General features: G+C 51.2%; 1 protein-coding gene across 6 annotated transcripts in view; it reads left to right on the top strand.

The window, feature by feature from the left end:
- The window catches only part of RNF25 (ring finger protein 25), a 158,436-nt gene that overhangs the window by 112,035 nt on the left and 20,392 nt on the right, over positions 1-26,009 (top strand). For all 6 annotated transcript variants that reach the window (XM_085618416.1, XM_085618417.1, XM_085618420.1 and 3 more), the window contains 3 exons: positions 126-266; positions 4,031-4,120; positions 4,388-4,522. In XM_085618416.1, the coding sequence (XP_085474542.1) occupies positions 126-266; positions 4,031-4,120; positions 4,388-4,522 (366 nt within the window). The remainder of the gene's footprint in view (positions 1-125; positions 267-4,030; positions 4,121-4,387; positions 4,523-26,009) is intronic.

Below are 26,009 nucleotides of genomic sequence, written 5' to 3'. Positions count from 1 at the left end.
TGAAGAACTAGTATCACAAGTAAGTAATCTTATTTATTTCCCACCTTCTCAGCACCCCCACACTCCTTCCTCCTCCTAAGAGAGAACAGGTTTTGAACTGAATATGTTCTTTTTTTGTTTTTTAGGCAAATGAAGCATTCACTAAGACCTCATGCTATCATTATTTCCACTCGCACTGTTTGGCACGTTATGCTCATCACATGGAGGAAGAAGTGCAGAGCAAGTTGGAGGAGCAGGAACAAAATCGGATTGCCCCGCCTCAGCAGGTAAATTCAGCATGGCCAAGATTACACATTCGGTATCTTCTAAGATTTAACATGAGCTTCATGCTCCTGCTATTGCCAAAGTAACAACTGTAGTCCTTGCTCTAGTTTCAGATAGGTATTCTTTGCTTACACATGGCTACTCTCCAGTTGCGGCTCTGATATTGCTATGTACCATTCAGCTGTGCTTTGTCACTGGAAAATCTGTTACTCCTCTTATATGAAAGTCCCTTGCTGATTCTGCTCTTGGGGTCACATGCGTACACCTCTTTTATCACAGATATACCCTTCACATGTTCTCTTCTGTGTCATTACTGTCCAAGTCCGCTAAATCATATGGTAATGGTGTGTCTCTGCTGTCACCTTGGGTACCTTGCTGCCTATTATTGTATGGGTATCTGTCTCATTCCTGATATTGCATGTGTGCCTTTCTATCTCTGTTCTGATATTACTTGGATATCATTTTGTGTATGCTTATTGATATCACAATTAAGATTGTATCAGTTCTCTTGAATTGCATAGGTGCCTTTTTGTCTATTCTACACAGATACCCTAATTTCTTTGATGGGTGCCTTCCAATCTATGCTTTATCCTGTGCTTCGATAGTCGCATACATTCTTTCATTGCTCTCTGTTATAACCAGGGTTTCACTCCCTTTTCCTGGTACCACTTGTGTATCCTTTGACCTCTGGTCCATAGTGTCCTGTGTGTTCTCTTAAATTTGTTCTGGCATCCTCCTTTCTGTGGCATCATATGAGCAGCATTGCTTTATTGGTTTCGTATCAAATAAATGACATTCTATCTGTGTATCACATGTTCATTTTTAGGTTGAAGCCTACCAGACAGTGCAGCAGTCTGGTTTGCTGACAATATCTTGGGGACATTTGAAAGCGTCTCTGGGGATACATTCTGCCCATTGCGTACCATTGACTTTGTGTTTTGTAACTCACATTTGTTTGCTTTCTATTTCCTGGCTTTGTTTGTTTTTGGCTATCCAGCTTGAGTCTGTCCCTTCCCTTGCCCAAACCCTATTTACTGTATTCTTCCAGTAGTACTGAATTTCTGTAAACAGGCCTTCAAGTCCTCTCGAGTCACATTTGCTGTGCATTCAAAGACTGAAGTCAAATACCAGGCTCTATCTTTCAGGGAGCTTGGTGTTTACTTTTTCTTTCTCTGACTTCACTAGTTTTGAGGGGTTGGGGGGAGGTGCTGTACGGTGTTATATATTTTTTTTCATGCACAAAACTACATTTAAATGTAAACGAAATTTACAGATCTACAATATGCAATGCACAAACTAAGCACGTTTTTGGGTAATTCTAAAGTGTGGTGGCAGCAAATATTTTTGTATGATCAAAACAAATCAATACACTAGGTGATAACATAACCATACATTATAGTTTGTGCGCTGTATACTTTTATCCGCAAAAATGTATGTCTGCAAATGTGCATGTCATTTCAATTGAAGATGTGTTCTCTGTAATGGCCGTGCTCTACCGTACCATGCATACACCACTTTACCCCTCCACTCTGCACCTCTCCACGCCACTGCACTCAACTTTACCCCACTCCCCTCTACTCTACGCCACTATACTCTTCACCACTGCACTATACACTTCGCCACTCCACACTACGCCACTGTGCCCGTTGCCACTGCACTGTGCCCTTTGCCACTGCACTGCTCCACTCTGCGCCGCTCCACTCTGACTTTCTGCTCCATTGACCTCTCCTCCACTCTGACACTGTATTTCACTCTGCCACTCCACTCTACAACACTCTACTCCACTTCATGCAACTCTTCAAAGCTACTCCACTCTGACGCTCTACACAAATATCTCTACACCACTCCATGCCACTTTCCACTCTATTCTACTACACTCTGACCCATCCATGCCCGGACCGCGCCTAGCATCAGGAACCCTTGCCCTCCGACCACCGCTTCTCTTGCTCTGCAGGGCCCCCTACCTGCACTGGAACCCTCACCACCCCCACCCTGCCGACCACGAGTGTCCCGGTGCATCCTGCTCAATGCCAGATCCCTTCTCAAACAAGGCACCAAAATCTGGGTCACAATCTCATCCCTCACCCAGACGTAATCTTCATCACTGAGACTTAGCTCAACCCCTCCTCAACTTGCTGACACAGCCATCGCAACGCCCACGGGCTACAAGATCAGACACTGGGGCGGCATCGCCATCATCCACAAGGAAACTCTCTGCTGCTCTACCACCGAAGACGACACCACACCAATCATGGAACATCTCCACTTCCAAATTAAAACAGATGCCAAGACGACCTTCAGAGGCACCCTCACCTACAGACCCCCAGGACTAAGTACTCGCTCACCATCACTGAATTAATTGAAACTATTGCCATTGACTCAAAGCACTATATCTTCCTTTGAAACCTGAACTTCCAACTCGCCTACCCCAAAGACTTCAACTCTACGAACCTCCTGGAAAGAATGAGCAACGTCTGCCTCACCCAGCTGGTCAGTGACTCTACACACTGCGCAGGACACACTTTGGACCCAATCTTCACAGACAGCAACAGAGTCAAGTACAGCCTTGTCACCGAGCTTACCTGGACCGACCACACCACTGTCCACTATTGTAGGGTCCCCAAGCACTCCCACCAAGCCCCCGAGCGCCTCCCACCGCAACTGGAGCAAAGTGACAGAGACTCAATGGACAGACACACTCCACACCACCCGGCCCACAATCAACCTGGAGGAGGCCATCCAGAACGTCTGTGCCTGGATCTCCAACTGTGCCGACAGAGCTGCCCCCATGAAGCCTGCCAATACTTGCAGATCCACAAAACATTCCAATTAGTATACAACACAACTCAGAACCATGCAAGCGGCTAGAAAGATGATGGCTCTCCAACAGAAACCCCACAGACCACGCCACCTTCAAGTCCACGCTGAACAAATACCGCTAACACCTAAAGGAGACAAAAAGAGAAGTCCTGACAGACCACATGGAAGCAAGCGCCAACCCCACCAAGGAACACTTCAGCATCATCAGAGTTCTCCTACCCTTCAGCCACCAAGAATACAGTCCACCCTTCCCAAAAATTGAGTGAAACACTTGCAGACTACTCCCATAACAGGATATCCGCCATCTACAGCAAGTTCAACCCCCAACCCACGGGCATTGACAACCTCTTTACACAAAAAGACACCACCCACAGCCACCCGCTCACACCTGGGACCCACTCACAATGCCATCATGATCTCCATCCACTCGGGAGCACCCACGGATAACTGTGCTCCTTCTCCCTCGCACACTTCCCTGCATCCGTCAAAGCTACAGCGGAGGTTGTTCCCTCTCCTACCTCTTCTGGAACGATCTTCCCCTCTACCTGTGAACATCACCCTCACTTTGCTTTTTAATGACTTGGTTAGACTTGTGTCCATGCTCCGAGTTTACGTGGATGACCGTCTGTGTAAAGTTTCACATATGCGCACTTAAGCCTCAGTGTTGATATTCCATATATTAAGTTTATGCTTTACCATTTATATACCCTTCTCTTTTGGTATTGCATGTGTACTCTGACTGTCTCTTCACCATTATCACAAGTATCTTCCTCTTTACTGTCTGATAACCCAAGTACTCTGCATTCACATGTGCATTCTGTCCGGTATACCTCTGGCTCTGCTCTGATATCAAGCAGGTTATTTTCTGTTTGCTCAATGTCACATTGGAGGACTTCTGTCTTTGCTTGAATATCAGATGCATAACTCTGTCTCTTTTCTTACACAGGTTATTGGGGTGCAGTGTCCAGTCTGCCGTGAGCCACTGACCTACGATCTTGAGATGCTTGAGGCTGCTCCGCCACCTAATCATCCTTTGGTAAGAATCAGAACTTGTGTATAAGGCACTTTTCAGGTGATCGAGACCATGGCTATGAAGTAGTTAGTGCAGTCTAGAGGCCTGCTGCATTTCTTGGGGCTGAAAAGCAGCAGGACTGAAACAGTGGTGTAACATAATTTCTTCACATGTGCTTGTATGTCACAACTTAGCCCATTCTGACCCCAACTTGCCCACTCATTGGGCAAAGTGAAACCAGGTACGTGTAGAATTTGATATTGTTCTTATCTTCTTCTAATCCCACTCCAGGAGGTTTACAGCCCAGACAAAAGGACAATTCAGCACCTACGTAAACTGCGCAAAATCTTTGAAAAGCAGCAAGCAAAAGGTGGCATTATAGACCCAGAGGCTGAGCGGAATCGGTACTTCATCAGCCTGCAGAAGGTGAGCTAAACGAATGGTGCTAGTGCAACAGTGATCAAAGTATATTTATGCCTGTGGTGTTGGGAGTGTTGGAAAATGGTGTGACCTTCAAGAATGTCACCTGTTGTGCTCTATTCTTCTAAATTGTGTTTGGATTCCGCATATTGCCACCACAGCATGCTCTTGCTTTTTCCAGCTGTACAACATAATCTATGTCAAATTAGTTACATAGAATCTGAACTTCACCCTCCTCTTTTCCCATTTAGATTACTATAATTGGTCTCTCTGATTAGTTTATTTGTTTTAGTGTTTTATAGAGTGCCAACTTGACCCGTAAGGGTATCGGAGCGCTTTACAAGGTTGACAGAAGTGAACAAAATGCTTAGAAATACAGAAGTATACAAACGATTGGAGAGGGACAGGGGTGCTGGGTACATAGGGGATAGAGGGACGCATGTGTACGGCTTACAATTACAGTTAATCAGTACAAGGCCCCACAGTTTCTGGATGGAGTGAGTAGGTAATCTGAGGGAAAGGCGATAGTCGTAAATTAATCAGGCTCCCTGTGGTGGTTGAAGGCAGAGATTAGGCGAGGAATTTACCCATGAGGAAAGTTTTGGCATCCTTTTTGAAGCGTGCCAGAGAAGGGATTCTTCTGATGGCGGGTGGGAGAGAGTTCCAAATTCTTGGTGCGGCCCTGGAGAAAGCCCGATTGTAGTTTTTTTTTTTTTTTTTTTTTTTTTTTTGAAACCGTTTATTACATCCATAAAAAGGTTACAGTTATGGGCCTACAACCGCACGGCCGGCCGCTAGAGCATCACAAATATAGTACATACAGACAGTAAAAGTCTCTCAGCGGTGCACAGTAGAAACACAGGAGTAATCAACGGTGCAGGCCTCACGGCGTCCTGCCACAGAGTACGGTTTCATTTTAAAGACTAACAACAACAACAAAAACCACAACCGCAAGGCAACCCAAGATTCAAGGTGACAACACTTGCTCCATAGTGGGGGATCCAGATTGGCAGGAAAGATCTGAAGAGGGGGATGGGAGGAGATCAAGGACTGGGGGGCCGCGTGCCCGCGGCCGAGCAAGGGGGTCCAGCTAGGGAGACGGAGCAGGCGAGGCAGCCGGCAGCTGTGGCGGCTCACAAATGCCCCCACGGTAGGCGTTCCAGGGGCCCCAGATTTTCACCCACGCCCCAGGCTTACCCCTCGCCACATACACCACCTTTTCACGGAACATACACCAATCCATGTGCTCTTTCCAGGCCGACACCGCAGGGGGCCTCTGGGATCCCCACAATTGAGCAATATCACGTTTCGCTATCATGTATCCCAGAGTCACCCACCGCGTCTGCGGAGCCGAATAGTCATTCGGTTCCCATACATTCAACAAGCACCTCCTCGCTTCAGGCAGCAGCGCTACACGCGTGACCACACGCAGGACCTCATGCACACCACGCCAGAATCGCTCCACCTTCGGGCACTCCCACAGTATATGCATAAAAGTCGCCAACGCACCACAGCCACGCTTACACAGTCCGTCCACGGCAAAACCCATACGTAGAAGCCGTGGCCCCGTCACGTAGACCCGGTGAAGGATCTTGAGCTGGACGAAACGAAGGCGAGCCGGGATGGCCACCTCTTTTGGAGAGGCCACCGCGGACATCCAATCCTCGTCGTCCAGCTCCAGCCCGTCGGCCACCCAAGCCTCGCGTAGACTAGTTAACAGGCACGATCTATCATTAATCAGCTTCTTATATATGAGGGAGATCGTGCTGTCCGGGACATGGCCATCCAGCACTCTGTCCTCCAGGGGGGAAGACTCCGGAATGGATGCAACATCCGGGAAGACGGAGCCCAGCGCATGGCGGACCTGTAGGTACCGAAAGTACTCACTGCCCTGCAGCTGGAACTCCGCCTGCAGCGTCTCAAAAGTTTTGAATCCCCCCCTCGTCCAGAGATCCCCCACTGTGCTGATTCCGATCGTGTCCCACTTCTCGAAGCCCTTTGATGTCCACAGGGAGCCCAGCCTCTCGGAGGCATACAGTGGAGACGCCCGGGTCAAACGGTCCTTCCACCCCATAGCTGCATTAGCCGCGTGCCAAACCCGCACCATGACACGCGTCGGTCCCGTCAGACGGGAGTCGGGCACGCCAGAGTACAGTGCTCGATTGTAATCGCCACCGGGAAGGAGCATCTTGTCCATCTCGAATGCCGGGTTCAGGGCGGGCCCGTAAAGGCCATGATTAATTGCAGCTAGCTGGGAGGCCCAGTAATACCGTTTAATGTCCGGGAGGGCGACCCCTCCATCGTACCACGGGAGCGTCAGTTTAGCCAGAGCAATACGCGGCCTCCCGTCCCAGAACAGGCGCCGCTGAAGGCCCTCCACCTCACGAAAGTAGCTTGCCGGGACCATGTCCATAGTGTTCTGGAGGGCATAGAGGAAGCGCGGCAAGGACATCATTTTAAACAAGGCCGCTCGACCGAGCGGCGAGAGCGGGAGACTCCGCCAGCGCACCACATCCTCCTTCAAACGCTGGAGAGGGGGCAGCAGATTCCGCTCATAGCGGGCCTCCGGGTCAAGAGTGATATATATACCCAAGTACCGGAAACCCTGGGAGGCAATCTGGATCGGGCAGTCCCGCGGCAGGACCGGAGCCTCCCCGGAAAGTACGTAGACACAGGATTTCGCCCAGTTAATGACTAGGCCTGAGTTGCGACCAAAGGAGCGCAACACATCAACTAGGACGATCAGGGACTTGCGCGGGGAGGCGAGATACAAAAGGATATCGTCCGCGTAGAGGGACACACGGTCCTCGTGCTCGGGGGTCCAGCGGAGACCACGGATGGAAGGGTGCCACCGCAGCCACTCCGCCAGGGGCTCCAGGGCCAGGGCGAACAGAAGAGGCGACAGGGGACAACCCTGTCGCGTGCCCCGTCCCAGCGCGAACGGGGTCGACACACGCCCGTTCACCACCACCTGCGCCATTGGGCCCGAATATAGTAATTTGACCCAGCTGATACAACCCGGGCCGAACCCAAACTTCGCGAGCATCGCCCAGAGATATGGCCATTCGAGCGTATCAAACGCCATGGTGGCGTCCAAGGACGCCAAGATGGCTGGCTCCCGCACAAATGGAACACGCGCAAGCACGCCGTGCAAGCGCCGTAGATTAAGCGCCGTGTTGCGGTGCGGGATAAAGCCCGATTGGTCTTGGTGGACCAAATCGCCCACCACGCCAACCAACCGGTTAGCCAACACCTTGGCGAGGATTTTGGGCTCCGCGTTCAAAAGCGAAATCGGCCGATAGGATGTGACCCGTTCACGGGGCTTTCCCTCCTTATGGATTACCACACTTGTAGCCAGACGCTGGTCCGGCGGGAGGGAGCCCTGCGAGTGAGCCGCGAGGAACATCGCACGCAGGTGGGGCGCCAGCACATCCGGGCGTAGCTTATATAGCTCAATGGGAATGCCATTGGGGCCCATGGCCTTGCCAGATGAAATCGAGCGAATAGCTGAGGCAATTTCGTCCGAGGTGGGAGGGACGTCCAGCGAGTCTCTGTCTTCCGCCGTAAGGGAGGGGAGTGCAATATCCCGAAGCAGGGCACCGGAGTCCGCCTCCGAACAGGGAGAAACAGGGGAGTAGACTCCGCGGAAATAATCCGCGAAACAGGAGACAATGGCTTCCGGCTCCGTGGCACACGCACCATCCACGCTCTCAATCAAAGGCACCACTCGGCTCGCTCTCTCTCTCTTATCCAACCACGCAATCAATTTACCGGCCTTATCACCCACATCGTACAAGCGCCCCTGCTGCTCTCTACCAAGGCCCCTGGCCGCCTCCGTGACGAGGGCCCGGTAGGCCGCCTGCTTTAACTGTAGAACATGTAACTTGGCGTCCGTTACCCCGTTCCCCAGGTCACCCTCCAATTCCGCAATCTCGGCCTCCACCCGGGTCACCTCCTCCCGCTCGCGCCGCCGGGCATTGGCAATAAAGGAGAGGGCCTCCCCTCTAAGAACCACTTTGAAAGCCTCCCATAGGGAGAGGGCAGATGGGACCGACCCCACATTCTCCTCAAAATAGCGCTGCAAGGATGTGATCAAGTCGGCACGAATGGTGGGGTCGCGCAGATACCAGGCGTTAATCGGGGCCACCCTGCCATCCCCCCTCGGGATGACATCGAAATGCAACAACAATGGGGAGTGGTCTGAAATACCCCGTGCCAGATGGCGCACCTCTCCCACCCTCCCCGCATGGGCTGCTGGGACAAGGATGTAATCAAGCCGCGAGAGACTACCATGGGCCCCCGAGTGGAAGGTGTATTGTTGCAATACGGGATGCTTTAGGCGCCAACAATCCACCAGGCCCAGTGTGTCTAAAAGGCCAGGCAGCCACGCCTGTGCCCGGGGGAGGTCCCTAGGGGGATGGCGATCCATAGATCCAGAAACAACCGCATTAAAGTCCCCTCCCACCACCAAGAGGCCACTCGGAAGTTCCAGAAGGAGGCGCCCCAGGTCCGCAAATGTAGTGGCCTGTAGCCCAGGCGGGACGTACACCGACACAAAACTGAACACTCTACCCTCCATACGTCCCGCCAGAGCAGTGTAACGTCCCCTCTCATCGTGGTGCACCTCATCAATCTCCAGCGGGAGCGAGTTCCTAACCATAATACCCACCCCCCGCGAGCCCGAGGTGAAGCCAGAGTGGGCCGCCAAACGATATCCCCTCCGATTCATTGCATGAAAGGTGTTACCTATAAGGTGCGTCTCTTGCAGAAAGACAACATCTGGTGAAATACGTTTTAAATACTGCAGGACCACACCACGCTTAATCCTATCCCCCAGACCGTTAACATTCCATGACAACACCGTCAAGTCCCTACCCCCCATCATACGTCGAAACAATCGGTCGTCCCCCACCGAGCAGTCTAAAGACAACAAAACTGCTGCAGGATTGCCTTGCGGTACAAACAAACAACACACCCCCCCCACCCCCCGGTCCCAACAAAACTCCCCCCTCCCTGCACCCCTGCATGAGCCCAGACAGCCCCCCCAAAGTGCAGTGTGCCTGTCGCCCCATAGCTAAATACTAACTGGTCCCCCAGAGGAGGAGGGAAGCCCCCAGCAGGCCCCACACGACCTCCATGGGAGGGGAACCTACAGAAGCAGTATGTGGTGAAGGAACAATGTCCCGAGCAAGGCAATACAGTCATCCCTCAATTCTGATCCAGCGGGCCCTCCTCGCCAGCCGCGCTCCCCCCACCCCCCCGGCCCCGATCCCCAGGCAAGGTGTCCAACCAGTCCCCAGCGGCCTCGGGCCGGTCGAAGAAGTGCGTGCGACCATCCACCTCCACCCGCAGCTTAGCCGGGAAGAGCATTGAGTACTTAAGATTTAGGTCCCTTAAACGACGTTTGACGCCAATAAAGCTCTGCCGCTGCTTCTGGACCGCCGGGGTAAAGTCTGGGTAGAAGTTTACGTCCATGTTGTCCAACCTGACCGGTCCCTGTTGCCTGGAGGTCTGGAGGATGGCATCTCGGTCCCGAAAATTAAAGATTCGGGCAATAAGGGGCCGTGGCGGGGCACCGGTCTTAGGGCGGCCCCCGGGGACCCGGTGGGCACGTTCCACCGCAAAAAACTTACTCAGCCCCCGGGGCTGGAGGTGGGTCAGGATCAAGTCTTCCACGAAGAGGTCCGCCGCCTCCGCCTCACGTCCCTCCGGCACACCAATAATGCGGATATTATTCCTCCGGGCGCGACCCTCGGAATCCTCCAGTCGCCGGTCCATCAGGGCGCTCGCCTGGCCAAGCCGGCGCACCTCCTTCTGGAGGGCCACCACGTCAGTCGTGAGGCTCGTTGTGGTGTGGGTCAGGGAGTCGACTCGGTCGTTCGTTTTTGACAAGTCCGCCCTCACAAGTCCCACATCCACCAGGACCGAGTCAATTTTTTGCGACAAGGTGTCAAAACGCTGGTCCACTGAGGCCTTCAGTTCAGCGATGGCGCCCATGACGTCCCGGAGGGTTAGATCCACTGGATGGGCGGGTGCCTCCGTCGGGCCCACCGGGGATGACCGCGTTGTCTCCGGAGAACCCTTTTGGAGCGTGTAGCGGTCCATACTATTGGCCTGGTGCGCCGTACCACGGCGGGTCGTCTTCACCTTCGCCCGGTCGCCATCTTGTTTGGTGGCCATGCTGGCCCTTCCACCGTCGTGCCAAGATCTCCAAACGGGCCGTCACACCAGATCACGGGTGTCAAGGGGGCGACCACAGAGCTGCGGGTCGACCCACCGTCGGCGGGTCAGCTGGGCACCAGGACAAGGCCACACCACCGCACCCCGCTCCGCAGCCCGACCTCGCCAGAGAGCAAGGAGGGCGCAAAAGCGAAAGTGAAAGTGCGGGGTACGCGAGTCGCCCAGCCCCGCTCGCCGCTGTTATTCACCTTGTCCCCGGATCGCGCCACTACTCCAATCCGGGGGGCCGGCGAGGAGAAGGCCGCAACCTTCAGTCGATGTTCCCACCGGTGTTCGGGGTCCGATTCGAGCCCAAAAAACGGGTAATGCCTCAGCTCGGGTTCCCCGACACAGTCCCCTTAACAAGGACAGGATATTTCCAGGATTTATTCAGGAGGTCGCGGAGGTCCTCGGGAGCCTCGCACCTACGCGGCCATCTTGGTTGCGCGCTAGGCTCCTCCCCCCCCCGATTGTAGTTTTTATTTTTTTATTTTTCTCCAAAAACGGGCAGGTTGGAGCAAGAGGTCTCTGGCGGACCGAGCGTTCCTGCTTCCTCCAGATACCACTAGTTTCTGTGCTAGATAAGCAGGGGAGTTTGCGTATAGAGCCTTGTGTGTGATGCATGCCAGTTTCAGCTGTATTTTGGCCTCGAGGGGAAGCCAGTTCAAAGCTTTCAGATGTGGAGAGATGTGGTCGAATTTCCTTGGGCTGGTAAGTAGTCTGGCGGCCGCTTTGGGGCAGGCTTTTAAAGGTGCCAGGGAGATCTTGGGTAAACCAGAGAGGGTGGAACAGCCATATTCCAGTCTAGAGATGACTAGTGCTTGGACTGCCATTTTTAGGTCGGGAGCATCGATGAAGGGTTTCAGCTTCCTTAGGTAGCTCAGGTGGAACCTGGCTGATTTAGCCATCGAGTTGATGTGGTCCCGCATGTTCAGGTTGCAGTCGAGAATTATTCAGAGATGTGGCCTAGTCCACGATAGTCGGTGGGCAGTTTAAGGCAGTGATAGCCTTGATCCACATCTGAATCTCCGGGTTTGTTTTTGTAGAGGAAATTAGGAGAAATTTGCGTTGTTTGATTTGGTTGGAGGCGAGCCATTGTACAGTCAGTTTTAGGGCCTCGTTCAGGGAGAGAATCTCCTCGTGCGATTAAATTTTTATGTATATTTGGGTGTCGTCCACGTACATATGGTAGGAGATACTAGCGGTGTGAAGTACTTCAGTAAGCGGCTCTAAGTAAAGGTTGAAGAGGGTGGGGGACAGGGTTGATCCTTGAGGGACTCTCACCGGGGAGGGAGCAGATAGGTTTTCGTTAATTAGGAATCTCTGTGATCGGTTGTGAAGGAAGGACCTAAACCATTCAAAAACAGAGCCATCCAAACCCATCCTGAGTTTGAGGTGTTCGAGTAGTTTTTCATGGTTGACCATGTCAAAGGCCGAGGATAGATCTAGGAGGATTAGAAGGCAGGTTTTGCCTTGGTCAAGGGCTTGGAGGGCATCGTCCACAATGTGGAGCATGGTGTTTTCAGTACTGTGCCCAGGTCTGAATCCAGATTGGAAGTCATCGAGTAGGTGAAAGTTGTTGATGTGTTGCCTTAGTTGCTGTTGCACACACTTCTCTAACACTTTGGCTAACAGAGGGATGTTGGAGATAGGTCTGAAGTTGTCAGGGGAGGCTGGATCCAGCGACAGGTTTTTTTAAATGTAGATGACGTGGCCGGCTTTCAGAGAGTAAGGAATCGATCCCTGCCGGAGAGAGGCGTTGATTATTGCAGTCCAGCTAGGAACAATGGATTGGGTGGCAGCAGCGAGGCAGTTGGATGGGAGCGGGTCATTAAAGTGATTATTCAGGTTTAAGGTAGAGAGGATTTTAGAGACAGAGTCTTCGTCATAGTACTTGAAGTCGGTCCAGCGTGCTTGATTTTAGGTGAAGCCAGTGGGGGCAGTGCGGAAAGAGGGGGCAGGTCAGGAAGGGGTTGAGAGTATGTACTACTTTTCTTCACTTCAATTTATATTTTTTCTCATACATTAGGCTGTTTTGCTGTTTTCCAAATTCTGTGTTGTGCTTCACATGTGCAGCTCTTCCTACCTCTGCCTTGTACTTAATTCCATTTTCAAACATTTTCTCTCCAAGCCCCTAAGCACTAAAATACCATACCTCCCTATTCCTTTTCTGCACTCTTTCTGTTGTCACTTTCCTTTATCCTCCTTCTCATTGCTAACTTCTTTTCATGTCTTCATTTCTTGTGTGCTGCAGTTTTGTACTGATTGTATAAATATAGTGTTTATTTTGCCATCAAGACCGTAAATGTTAAATTCAAATCCAAATGGATGACACAGCTGTCCAAGGGTGTTGGTCACCAGCAGAAACATCATACATCACAAACATATTGAAATTCTAAGCCGTTCTTGCCCATGATAACTCAGAAATATATCTTACTCAAACAATGATATTTCTGCGGGTGACCAACATCCCTGGACTGCTGTGATATGCATATGGATTCCCCAGTCGTGAATGGATGCAGCAGATATATGGTTGTTTCTAACTGGTGTTATAAAATAAGCATTTCCTTCTAATGTTGACACTTTTTACCGACAAAATAAATCTAGTGGGAGGAAAATGTTGTTTCCAGTGGGAATCCTATTACCACTTGTCATTGAGACATTTGTTTTTCAAAGGAATGATTTTCCTGTGTCTGGGTTCAGAATGGCTCATGGTAATAATACCTTCTGGGAAAGGGGTGGGAGTCGTTTTGTATTGCTCCCCATCTGGCCCAGCTGAAGTTTAAAAGGCTTTCCAGGAGTAGCCAAGGAGTCCTGACCACTTGTAAGTCAGGGATGTTAGACACAAACAGGTGAGTGCCAGTTTGAACAAAATCTGGATTCAACAGGATTTTTTGTCAAGTCTTCCAAGAGGCATATTATGGCCCACTGCCATGAAAGTATAGTGATCCACTTGTGTATGTATATTTCACATTAAGTCCACAAAACACATTTTAAACAGCTTGAGTTCTGAAACACTAGTTTTTTGGACCAAATTACCTGGCTACTATTTGCATTTTTGTCCAACTATTCTGTACCTTTTTGTCAGATTCCATGGTTGTTCTTTCCCTCACCTATGCAAGAACCCTGAAATTGACCCATTTAAAAAAAAAAAAAAAACTAGGGCATGTATCTATTTGTAATTTTTGGAAAGCGCTGCATACCACAACATGTAGGCTTGGAGCACAAAGACCTAAATGAATCATGAATGATACAAGGGTGAGTATCAAAATAGCCATTATACAGAGTAACGTGGCAGTTATAAAGAACACGTCTCCAAATATGGAAATGCCGTGAGAGAAAGGTTTATTTTTAACCCATTTTTTGCATCTGATGGGTGAGTAGAAAACGTGCAAAAACAGAAGGCTGGCTGAAATGTGTACAATTTTGGGAGCCGGAAGGGTGTGTCTTTAGACTCGTCTCAACATGGGAATTATTTTTCATTCTCATTCTAGTTGTAGAAGAGAGTTCCATAGGGAGTAGCCCCGAAAGTGGAGGGATCCACCGCAATATCTTTAAACATTAGAAGCGGAGTAGACAACCGGATATCTGGCACCTGGATGGAAGAGTTTGGTCCAATAACATGGCACATGTCCATGAACAGAGTTGTTTGAAATACATATTTGTTTAAATTAAATCTGTAGTAGTCTGAGGGCTGGGATGATGATCTCCTCTTTGCATCTTGGACCACACATGATACTTGCTGCATTATTTTGCTGGTTTTCTAGTATCTTCTTAGGGAGCCCTGTAGAAGTACAGTTAGAATATTTTTGGTGAGATGAGGACTAGCAAACTAATTTGGGGGAATTGGAGGAAAGGGTGATGGAGATCATATGCAGAGTGAAGGTGAAATTGCTTTCAAAAGTAAACTTGATCCGCATCCCTTGGTCGATTTTGGAGGGGAGTGTTGGCGTGCCTCTCGGAGGTATTGGGGTGGGAGCTCCCCCGCTCGCCGCGGCTGGCATTACTTCATGTCATGGAGGATATAGGGGGCAATATATACAAACGTCATCTTCTGTTGCTGGGACTTACCCTGGCCAAGCGAGATATTGCAAGGGAGTGGAAGGCGGCCCGAGCCCCTTCCATGATGAGATGGAAGAACGGCCTGGACTTCTGTATGGGGCTGGAGCAGCCCATTTTCGAGGCCAGGGGGTGCCCACGCAAGCACTATAAGATCTGGAAAAGATGGGCAGATTACTGTGGAATTGGGCTGGAACCCCCCGTAGAGAGGGAGATCAATCCATAGGGGCAGCTGCTCACGGATATTGGTGGTCAGGGGGGGGGGGGGGCAGCGTGGGGGCGCGTACGATGCGAGGGGAGAGTGGGATGGACCGCAGGGGAAGAGTAAGACTAGTTGTAGGAAGTGCGATCTTTGGGGGTTGGGGGGGAGGGAGGGGAGTTGGGATGGGTGTTGAGGGGCTTTAAAAATATACAATTGTCTATTGCCTGTATGTAGATGTATGAAGGATATGGCAGACGTCTCTGGGTTACAGGGCTCTGCATGGTAATGGCTATATTGACACAATAAAAAATGTGTTCTTAAAAAAAAAAAAAGTAAACTTGATCCTCAAAATTAATTAGTGTGTGCCGCTCTCCCTTTTCTCAAAAATTAACCCTAGGTTCAGTCAAACTGGTTTGACTGTACGGGAGCCTGTTGAACTCCCTGATAGATGGCAGTCATAAAGTCAACCAAAATAGTTTGATATAAAGGTAGCTTATGGATGTCTTGATGGTGCAACTGTAAGAAAGCCATATGCATATGAATTCTTTGATGAGCTGAATGCAAGTCAGTGTGTTCTTATGTCGTAGGTATTTGTATAGTTCTCATATATTGGGTTTTCCTGACTATGTAGAGGATAAAATAATGACAACTGCCATCAGTAAAAATACAAAACAAGCTTTTAGGTTAATGAAGCCTAAATTACAGTTTTCATTTTATATTTTAATGCAAAAGGAAAGACAGTGAGCAAAGAAAGATCAAACAATAGCTGTGGCCATTGAGAAAATTGTTGCCGAAAAAGCTTTAACCAGGGGAACGTCTAACGGATACTAACTGATGGACGCAGCATGCGCTGAGGCATGTGTAGCTGAAACTTGGAGGTCAGGAAACTGGAGCAAAGGCCTTATTCACTCAATGGGCAATGACCACTAATTTGAATAGATATGCTTTCTTTCTTGGCAGTTAGTGCAGACCGGACTAGATGGAGGAGATATGGTCACAAAAGTATATGCCAGAAATAAGACTTGCTGCAACATTCAGTACTCATTGGAGCCCTCTTAAGAGTTTTCTGGCAATTCTAGGTAAATTGAAGTGCCATTGTCTAGATGGGATTCGACTTAAGTCGCAACAACTGAAGTGTGATATTGGAGTGTGCCATCTCGAGGAATGGCTTGCTTGGCTAAGTGCTAATTTCATGGAAATTAATTTGTTGCTTTGCCCTTTCTGCATAGTGACTGCTAAAAAGTGAAAAACTCCTTGGATCCAACTGCTTCTGATACTGCTCATTTCCCCCCAATGATCCAATCACTTCTCGTTTCCGTACACAACAATGTGTGCTTTGCAGGTGCTATTCCTTGACACAGGCGTGTTCAAAAGATAAGAGCTGTATACTGTTTCTATTCTCCAAGGAAGGTGGAGAGGTTCAGTTAGGATTTGTCAATAGGAACTGTAGCAGGCAAATGTTGTCTAACATTTCAGGCTCCTTTAGGAGAGCATGCCGATTTCCTAAGCCTCGTTATTCTGAATATGGAGTACTATCTTTAGCCCCTGAAGAGGTAAATACTGTTCAGAATTCTCCTACTTGTCTTATGATAAGTGCTTTAATATGGTGTTTAACAAAACCCTTGTTTGTTACGTGAGGTGACGCTTGCAGCTTGTGCAACAGTGTGCTTTGGCTACCACATATCTGTCTAATACTTGGCTTGGCAAGTTATTTTTTACACTAAGTTTAGTTTTTCAGCTGCTCCTGTCTGAAGCATATACCAAGACCAGATACATTTATGGCACATCAGCACATTTCTAACTATGTATATGTTCCTTTTCTTGCTGTAAGTCCCCCACTAATGAAAACTGGGAGTTTCAGACTTCTGGAAAGAAGCTTAGTAAATCTAGTTCTGAGGCCCTCACAGCTAGTAGGACCACCGAAAATGTTTGTGTTTGCAGCTCACACTGTCTCTCTCAAGTTGCTCATAATTCCTATTCTGAAAACACTTACTCCACAAGAGAGCATGAGGTTGCAACCTTGGTACATGAGTTGCAAAATCAACATGTTGTGTGAGTCTTGGAAGGAATCAGAATTATATATATAAGGTCATGAGGACTGGTTTCTTGGATGTGTGTTATTACACCAGAATTCCATAATCAGGTTGCTACCAGTTTGTTTTATCCTGAGGAAGAAGCCATGCAAATCACTCTGAGGGAGTCAAAACGTTGACGTTTTGGTCCTAACCATTCATTCATGACTGGACCTATTACAATCTTGAACGCTTACTTGTCTGGAATCTAAGGAATATGTCCCAATGGTTTGGACTTATGTATATATTGTCTGTACACTGTCTTTGTAACATAGTGGTTCACTACTTGTCGCTTGCACGGTCACTAGGAGCACCTCTCTGTTAGAACTGTCTGATGTCTTGCATTTATATGTGGACAATATAAATGTCATAACTGCTTTGTTGCCCGTATCACATTTATTGTGTTTAGATGGCAAGGGTGACATACGTTGTAGCTCCTTGTTGAAACACAAATAATCCTTTAATAAATCCTAGTGGCACACTGTGTTCATAGCATGTGTGGTTGTAGATACACATGCTGTGCATACTCCTGCCATCTAGCGCTAGGCTCCGACATTGCAAGTTGTTTTTCTTCAAAGAAGTCTTTAGAGTTATGAGGTCTTGGTGATTTTCTCTGCGATCTGGTTTGGACGTGAGCTGGTGAGCTCCCGTTTTTTGTTTGTTGTTTCCTGTTATGGTCTTGAGATCACTGATTTCCACTCACTCACGAGTACAATCTTCAACGCATTACAATACGTCAACTCCAGCTGTAGTTTTTCAGTTGAACAAGTGGGCCTTCGGAACACCACGTGCTTCAGTCTCCATTCGCAGAATGAAAAATTCCTTTAGGTGATGGAACTGACACCTTTCTAGGAGATTTCCCCCAGTACTACTCTAAATATGCCTGGACAGTTTTACTCAGAGTCTGCAACTTCCGTCTGTCGCTGAATCACGAAGAACTGTGTGATCGCTGTTTGGTGACCCACAGTAAGAGACTTCTTCAGCGCAGAGATAGTCCATGGGTACAAAGATGGCTCAGTAAACTTCAGAGACATCTTTGTGGAAGCCGACACTCTGGCTGCCGAAGAACAAGACGACGACATTGGTGAGTCACCGACTCCCGGCCAGACAGCCATCTTCACCTAAGCCTCCTACACCACCATCACCACAATCTCTCATTCACTCCCCATATAGGTTTCCACAGTCCTATTCAGACATCATCAATCTAAGCCCTTATTGACCAACGGAAGATATCGCTTCCCTGTACCAGGAAACCTCCGGTGATCCTTGGGAGGATTACGACATTGATCCTCCCACAGACCCAGACTTGGAGCACATCCCAATTAGGGCTCCTCCAGCCAATCACACAAATGCATACCATAGTGTCATTCAGAGAGCTGCGAACTACCACAAGGTGAATTTGTACATTAACACTGAGGCAGAGGAGGAGGAGCCTAGCGCGCAACCAAGATGGCCGCGTAGGTGCGAGGCTCCCGAGGACCTCCGCAACCTCCTACGATTATCCTGAAATTATCCTGCCCTGGATGAGGGGACTATGTTGGTGAACCTGAGTTGAGGTGGCACCCGTTTCCCGCTTCCGAATCGGACCTCGGACACCGGAGTGAGCACCGATTGAGGTTTGCGGCCTTCCCCTCGCCGGACCCCGGATTTGCGCTGTGGGGTGATCCAGTGACACAGTGAACAACAGCGGCAGGCAGGGCCTGGCGACTCGCGTACCCCGTACTTTCGCTTTCGCACCCCCTTGCCGTCTCTGCGAGGTTGGGTCGCGGAGCTCTTGGTGTTGGTGTGGCCTTGCTGGGAGACCCTGCATGCCTGCAGGCTGTGATCCACCCCGCTGCTCTGAGGTGGCCCCCCCCGGAGCTCGTGGCCCTGCTTTCCTGCCCTACACGACGTGGCTGGTGCGACTGGGAGACTGGTGGCCATGGCCACGAAACAAGATGGAGACCGGGCAAAGATCAAATCGACCCGGCGTGGCGCCGTCCATCAGGCCAACAGTATGGACCGCTATACCCTCCAGAAGGGATCTCCCGATGGACCGTGCAAGTCCCCTGAGAGCCCTCCTGATGCCCCAGACCTGCCCGCAGATCTGACTCTGCGAGATGTCATGGGCGCCATTGCCGAGATGAAGGCCTCGGTGGGCCAGCGGTTCGATACACTGGCGCAGAAGATCGACTCGGTCCTCGTGGATGTTGGCCTGGTGAGGGCCGATCTTTCCAAAACCAATGACCGAGTAGATTCTTTGGCCCACACCGCATCGGGCCTTATGACAGATGTGGCGGCCTTACAAACAGAGGTGCGCCGGCTTAGTCAGGCGAGTGCGCTTATGGATCGACGCCTGGAGGACTCCGAGAGTCGGGCACGGAGGAACAACATCCGCATCATCGGGGTGCCCGAGGGACGCGAGGAGGCGGCGGCGGATCTCTTTGTGGAGGACCTGATTGCTACCCATCTCCAGCCACGGGGGCTGAGTAAATTCTTCGCTGTGGAGAGGGCCCACAGGGTTCCCGGGGGAAGGCCGAAGGTCGGAGCCCCTCCGAGACCTCTCATTGCCCGGATTTTCAATTTTCGGGACAGAGACGCTATCCTGCAAACCTCCAGACTGCATGGACCGGTCAAGTTTGACAATATGGAGGTAAATTTTTACCCTGATTTCACCCCAGCGGTCCAGAAGCAGAGACTGAGCTTCCTAGGCGTCAAACGCCGTCTTCGGGACCTAAACCTCAAATACGCCATGCTCTTCCCAGCCAAGCTGCGAGTGGAGGTGGACGGTCGCACGCACTTCTTTGATCGTCCCGAAGCGGCCGGGGACTGGCTGGATACTCTGTCCGGGGATCGTGATCGGGGGGGCGGGGGGGGGGGGGGGGGCGGCGGGGGGAGATGGCACGCTGGATCGGGACTGAGGGTTTAATATTGGGCCTCACTCTGGACGAAAATGATGCCACTTTCGATTCTGCGTCAGTCTTTGTAAGATCCCCTCCTATGGAGGTTGTGTTGGGTCTATTGGGGGTTCTCCCTCCTCCTCTAGGGGGTTTAGTTAGTTTAACTATATATGGGGCGACAGGCACACTGCACGTTGGGGGGGCTGTTCGGGCTCATGCAGGGGTGCAGGGAGGGGGGAGTTCTGTTGGGGTGGGTGAGTAGGGATGGGGTGTTGTTCGTTGTTATCACAAGGCAAACATATTTTTGTGTTAGTTCTAAAGTGCTCTCCGGGGGACGAATGATGGCTTCTGTATATGATGGGGGGTAGGGAATTAACTTTGTTGTCTTGAAATGTGAATGGACTGGGGGACAGGATCAAACTAGGTGTGGTCCTGCAGTTTTTGAAGCGAATCTCGCCCGATGTAGTCTTTCTGCAGGAGACACCTCATTGGCAACTCCTTCTGCGCCATGAATCGGCGTGGCTATCGCCTAGTGGCCCACTCGGGCTTCACGTCTGGCTCAAGGGGTGTGGGCATCATGGTGAAGAACTCGCTCCCGTTGGAGATTGATGAGGTGCTCCACGATGACAGGGGACGTTACACGGTCTTGGTGGGAAGACTGGAGGGCAAAGTGGTTGTCTTTGTGTCAGTATACATCCCACCGGGGCTGCAGTCGACCACCTTTGCAGACCTGGGGCGCCTCCTCCTTGGCCTTCCGGGGGGGCTTTTAGTTGTGGGGGGGGATTTCAATGCGGTGGTATCTGGGACTGTGGATCGTCTCCCCCCTAGGGACCTCCCCCGGGCACAGGCGTGGCTATCCGGCCTCTTGGATACATTTGGATTAGTGGACTACTGGCGTTTAAAACACCCCACGCAGCTGCAGTACACTTTCCACTCGGGAGCCCATGGTAGTCTCTCACGACTAGACTATGTCCTTGTCCCGGCGGCCTATGTTGGGAGGGTGGGAGAGGTCCGCCATTTGCCACGGGGTATTTCGGACCACTCCCCGCTCCTACTACACTTTGATGTCTTTCCGAGGGGTGAGGGTAGGGTGGTCCCAATCAATCCTTGGTACCTGCGCGACCCCACCATTCGCGCTGAATTGATTAAATCCCTTCAGCGATATTTTGATGAGAATGTGGGGTCCGTGCCTTCGGCTGTACCACTGTGGGAGGCCTTCAAGACAGTACTCAGAGGGGAGGCCCTATCCCTTATTTCCCACGCCCGGAGGCGCGAGCGGGAGGAGGTGACCCGGATGGAGGCTGAAATAGCCGAGTTGGAGGGTAGTCTAGAAGGTGGGGTGACGGATGCCGCATTACATGTCCTCCAACTCAAGCAAGCGGCCTATAGGGCCCTCGTCACGGAGGCGGCCAGGGGCCTCAGTAGAGAGCAACAGGGGCGACTGTATGATGTGGGTGATAAGGCTGGTAAACTGATAGCGTGGTTGGACAAAAAAGAGAGAGCGAATCGTGTGGTCCCGCTGATTGAGAAAACGGATGGTGTGTAACTGAGCCAGAAGAAATCGTCTCCTGTTTCGCGGATTATTTCCGTGGGGTGTATTCCCCGGTGTCTCCCTGCTCGGAAGAGGATTCCCGTGCCCTGCTCAGGGATATCGCGCTGCCGTCCCTTTCCGGGGATGACAGGGTGTCACTGGACGCTGCTCCCACCTCCGACGAAATCGCCCTCGCCATACGCTCGGTCGCTTCCGGCAAGGCCATGGGTCCGAATGGTCTCCCTATCGAGTTGTACAAGTTGCGACCGGATACGCTGGCGCCTCACCTCCGGGCTATGTTCCTGGTGGCACACTCGGTGGGCTCCCTCCCGCTGGACCAGCGTCTGGCTACAATCGTGGTCATCCACAAGGAGGGGAGACCTCGGGACCGGGTTACATCCTATCGGCCCATTTCGCTACTGAATGCGGAGCCCAAGATTCTCGCCAAGGTACTGGCCAATCGGCTGGTCGGCGTGGTGGGCGATTTGGTTCACCAGGACAAGTCCGGCTTTATTCCCCATCGCAACACAGCCCTTAATCTGCGGCGTTTGCACGGTGTGCTCGCACGTGTCCCGTTCATACGGGAGCCGGCCATTTTGGCGTCCTTAGACGCCACTATGGCGTTTGACACGCTTGAAGGGCCATACATCTGGGCGATGCTTGCGAAGTTTGGATTTGGCCCAGGGTTCATCAGTTGGGTCAAATTGCTGTACTCGGGCCCATTGGCGCAGGTGGTGGTGAACGGAAGAGTATCGGCTCCGTTCGAGCTGGGCCGGGGCACGCTGGGCCCCTTATCGCCGCTCCTCTTTGCACTTGCCTTGGAGCCCCTGGCGGAGTGGCTGCGGTGGGAGCCTTCCATCCGTGGTCTCCGCTGGACCCCCGAGTATGAGGACCGCGTATCCCTATACGCTGATGACATCCTCTTGTATCTAGCTTCCCCACGTAAATCGCTCATAGTACTGGTTGATGTTTTGCATTCATTCGGTCGTAACTCCGGTCTTGTCATCAACTGGGCTAAATCGTGTATGTATGTTCTCTCCGGGGAGGCTCCTATCCTCCCGCGGGGCTGTCCGATTCAGGTCGCCCCGCAGGGATTTAGGTACTTGGGTGTCTTCATTACTCTGGACCCGGAGGCCCGGTATGATCGGAACTTGCTTCCCCCCCTCCAGCGTCTGAAAGAGGATGTCGCGCGCTGGCGGCGCTTGCCGCTTTCGCCGCTCGGCCGGGCGGCATTGTTTAAAATGATGTCGCTGCCGCGTTTTCTGTACGCGTTGCAGAACACTATGGACCTCGTCCCAGCGCGCTACTTCCGCGAGGTGGAGAGTTTGCAGCGCCGCCTGTTCTGGGACGGGAGGCCACGTATTGCCCTGGCGAAGCTGACGCTCCCATGGTATGACGGGGGGATTGCCCTCCCAGATATTAAACGGTACTATTGGGCCTCCCAGCTAGCTGCGATTAATCAGGGCCTATATGGGCCCGCCTTAAACCCGGCATTTGAAATGGATAGGATGCTACTTCCAGGTGGTGACTATAATCGAGCGCTCTACTCTAGCGCGCCCGACGCTCGCCTAACGGGCCCCACGCGTGTCATGGTGCGAGTGTGGCACGCGGCCAATGCAGCTATGGGGTGGAAGGACCGTTTGACCCGGGCGTCACCACTATACGCGTCTGAGCGGTTGGGCTCCTTGTGGACCTCGAAGGGCTTTGAGAAGTGGGACATAATCGGCATTAGCAAAGTGGGGGATCTCTGGACGAGGGGAGGATTTAAAACGTTCGAGATGCTGCAGACGGAATTTCAGTTACAGGGCAGAGAGTACTTTCGGTATTTGCAGGTCCGTCATGCACTGGGCTCCGTCTTTCCGGACGTTGCCTCCATCCCAGAGTGTTCCCCCCTGGAGGATAGAGTGCTGGATGGACACGTCCCTGACAGCACGATCTCACTGATCTACAAAAAACTGATCAACGACCGCTCAGGCTTGTTGACTGCCCTTCGTGAGGCCTGGGTAGCCGATGGGCTGGAGCTGGACGACGAGGACTGGATCTCCGCGGTGGCCTCCCCGAAAGAGGTGGCCATACCGGCTCGCCTTCGTTTCGTCCAGCTCAAGATACTCCACAGGGTCTACATGACGGGGCCAAAGCTCCTGCGTATGGGCTATGCTGAGGACGGTTTGTGTAAGCGTGGGTGTGGTGCGTTGGGGACTTTTCTGCATATCTTGTGGGAGTGCCCGGAGGTGGAGGGGTACTGGCGTGGTGTGCATGAGGTGCTGCGAGTGGTTACGCATGTGGCGCTGTTGCCCGAAGCGAGGAGATGCCTGTTGAATGTGTGGGAACCTACCGATTACTCGGTGCCGCAGACGTGGTGGGTGACTCTGGGGTATATGGTTGCCAAGCGTGATATTGCTCAACTGTGGGGATCCCAGAGGCCCCCGACTGTCTCGGCCTGGAAGGAACATATGGATTGGTGCATGTTTCGGGAAAAGGTGGTGTATGTGGCGAGAGGTAAGCCTGGGACATGGGTGAAAGTATGGGGCCCCTGGAACGCCTACCGCGGGGGAATCTGTGCTCCACCGCTATTGCCTGATCCGTCGCCGGCCCCGTCCCCTTAGCCAACTCATCCCCCCGGTACCGGGCATTGGGTTTACCCAGCCCTAGTTTTGATCTCTCCCCCCCTCTTGAGATTCCTATGGATGGCTAGGATCCCCCCGCTAGGGGAGCACGTGTTGCTATTTCCGATTGAGGATTGCCTTGTGGGTTTGTTTGTATTTGTTGTTCTTTAAGTTTAAAATGGAACCGTATAGTGGGGTCTGGATGGTGTGGCTCTCAACGATGTTAACTCCTGTGCATGCTCATCCGCAGCACCATGTGTTTTATAAATGTATATCGTATGCTCCTTTCATTGCTAGCGGCCGGCCGGAAGGTTGTAGGCCCATATTTGTATATTTTTGAGTCTTGTAATAAACGGTTTCAAAAAAAAAAAAAAAACACTGAGGCAGAGAATTTCCTTCTTGAAGATCCTCTCTATGACCAAGCGATCTTTCCAGTATCTCCCTAAGCTAAAGCCGATAAAATCTTGCGTGGTTATGCCACGTATTGAGAAAAAATACAATCCATCGTTCTCTGACCTACTGCACATCAGGGGTCATGTCCCTCCAGATTCATTTATTGTCATCACTGCTAGGAAATGGGCAGCAGCCCAAGCCGCAGGGGTCGCACCACCTTGTGATAAGGAGAGTAAGCAGATTGATGTTGCAGGGTACTGGTAGCGGTAGGTTTGGTAACACCCTGGTGTATCGCTAATTCAGTGGGTCTTCTATCTAGACATGACAGGGCCCAGTTGAAGGAAATGATGTCTCTTGCAGCACCTTCCAGGCCAATATTGGAATAAGAGCGAACAGCTAGTGGAGCAAGATAAAGCTATGTCAAATGCCAACATTAAGTGTGCCTTGGATGCAGCAGATACTACTGTACGGGGAGTTAACACCGCCATCATTTCGCTGCACCATTCCTGGCTCGGAGTGTCAACTTTCAAGCCTGAGGTGCAGAAGCACCTCATTAACCTGCCGTTCGATGGGGATCACCTCCTCAGACTGCATGTGGACTCAATACTTAAAAAGACCATGGGCGCCTTGCAGACTCCTTCTGGTAGTGAGTCCTTTTGCAAACACCAATGCTGAGGATGTTCCAAGAAGAGCTCCCAAGAACCTTCTGGTTCATACCAGGGCCGCCAGTAGGGTTTTCAGAAGCGTGCAGGGAAGGTTTTTCTTCAAAGGGCTCCTTCAGGGTAACCACTTCAAAGGCAGAGGCTCTCCTATCAAGGGAGCCTCTGCTTCCAAAAGATTACTTTTTCCAGCATTCCACCTGACCATATATCTGTCCGGGGAAGACTACAGGGATTTCTCTCCCGTTGGGAAGATATCACCACAGACAAATAGGTGCTCTCTCTTCTAGCGCACAGCTACTATTCAGAGCTTGTAGCAACCCCACCAAATGTTCCCCCATGCACCCACACCCTCAGACTCGAATGTCTCAAGTCTACAAGAAGTTCTAGCTCTTCTCTTCAAGGCAGCCATAAATCCTGTACCCCAGAGACACTAGAGCAACAAATTCTATTCCCTAGACTTCCTAATCCCCAAGAATGATGGATCCATCCAACCTCTCCTCGACCCCCTTCCTCCTCAGGTACATTCAGTCAGAAAACTTTCATATGGTAACACTACAGGATCTCTATCAAACAAGAACCGGGGACCAGGGAGCTAATAAAGGTCCAGTGTCCATGCTCCCTATAACTATGTATCAATCACCCAGAGGACACTGTTCCTATGACCAGGTGCAAAAAGTCACCCATGCCCTTAAAAGATAAGTTAAAAAAGAAAAAAGGAGTGAAATGGAAACCTAGGTAGGGGACCCACTCAGGAAATGGAAGACCACTTTTTGTCATCTGATGCCCTCACACACCCAGAGGGATGTCATACTTCATCATCGGCAGTTGCTCCTCGTAGGGCCGGCGCTGCAATTCCCTATGGGCCCCCCG

The sequence above is a fragment of the Triturus cristatus genome, chromosome 7, assembly GCF_964204655.1.
Source record: "Triturus cristatus chromosome 7, aTriCri1.1, whole genome shotgun sequence".
Taxonomy (NCBI): domain Eukaryota; kingdom Metazoa; phylum Chordata; class Amphibia; order Caudata; family Salamandridae; genus Triturus; species Triturus cristatus.
Note: the sequence above shows the minus strand (reverse complement) of the source record. Positions and strands in the feature narration are given on the sequence as shown.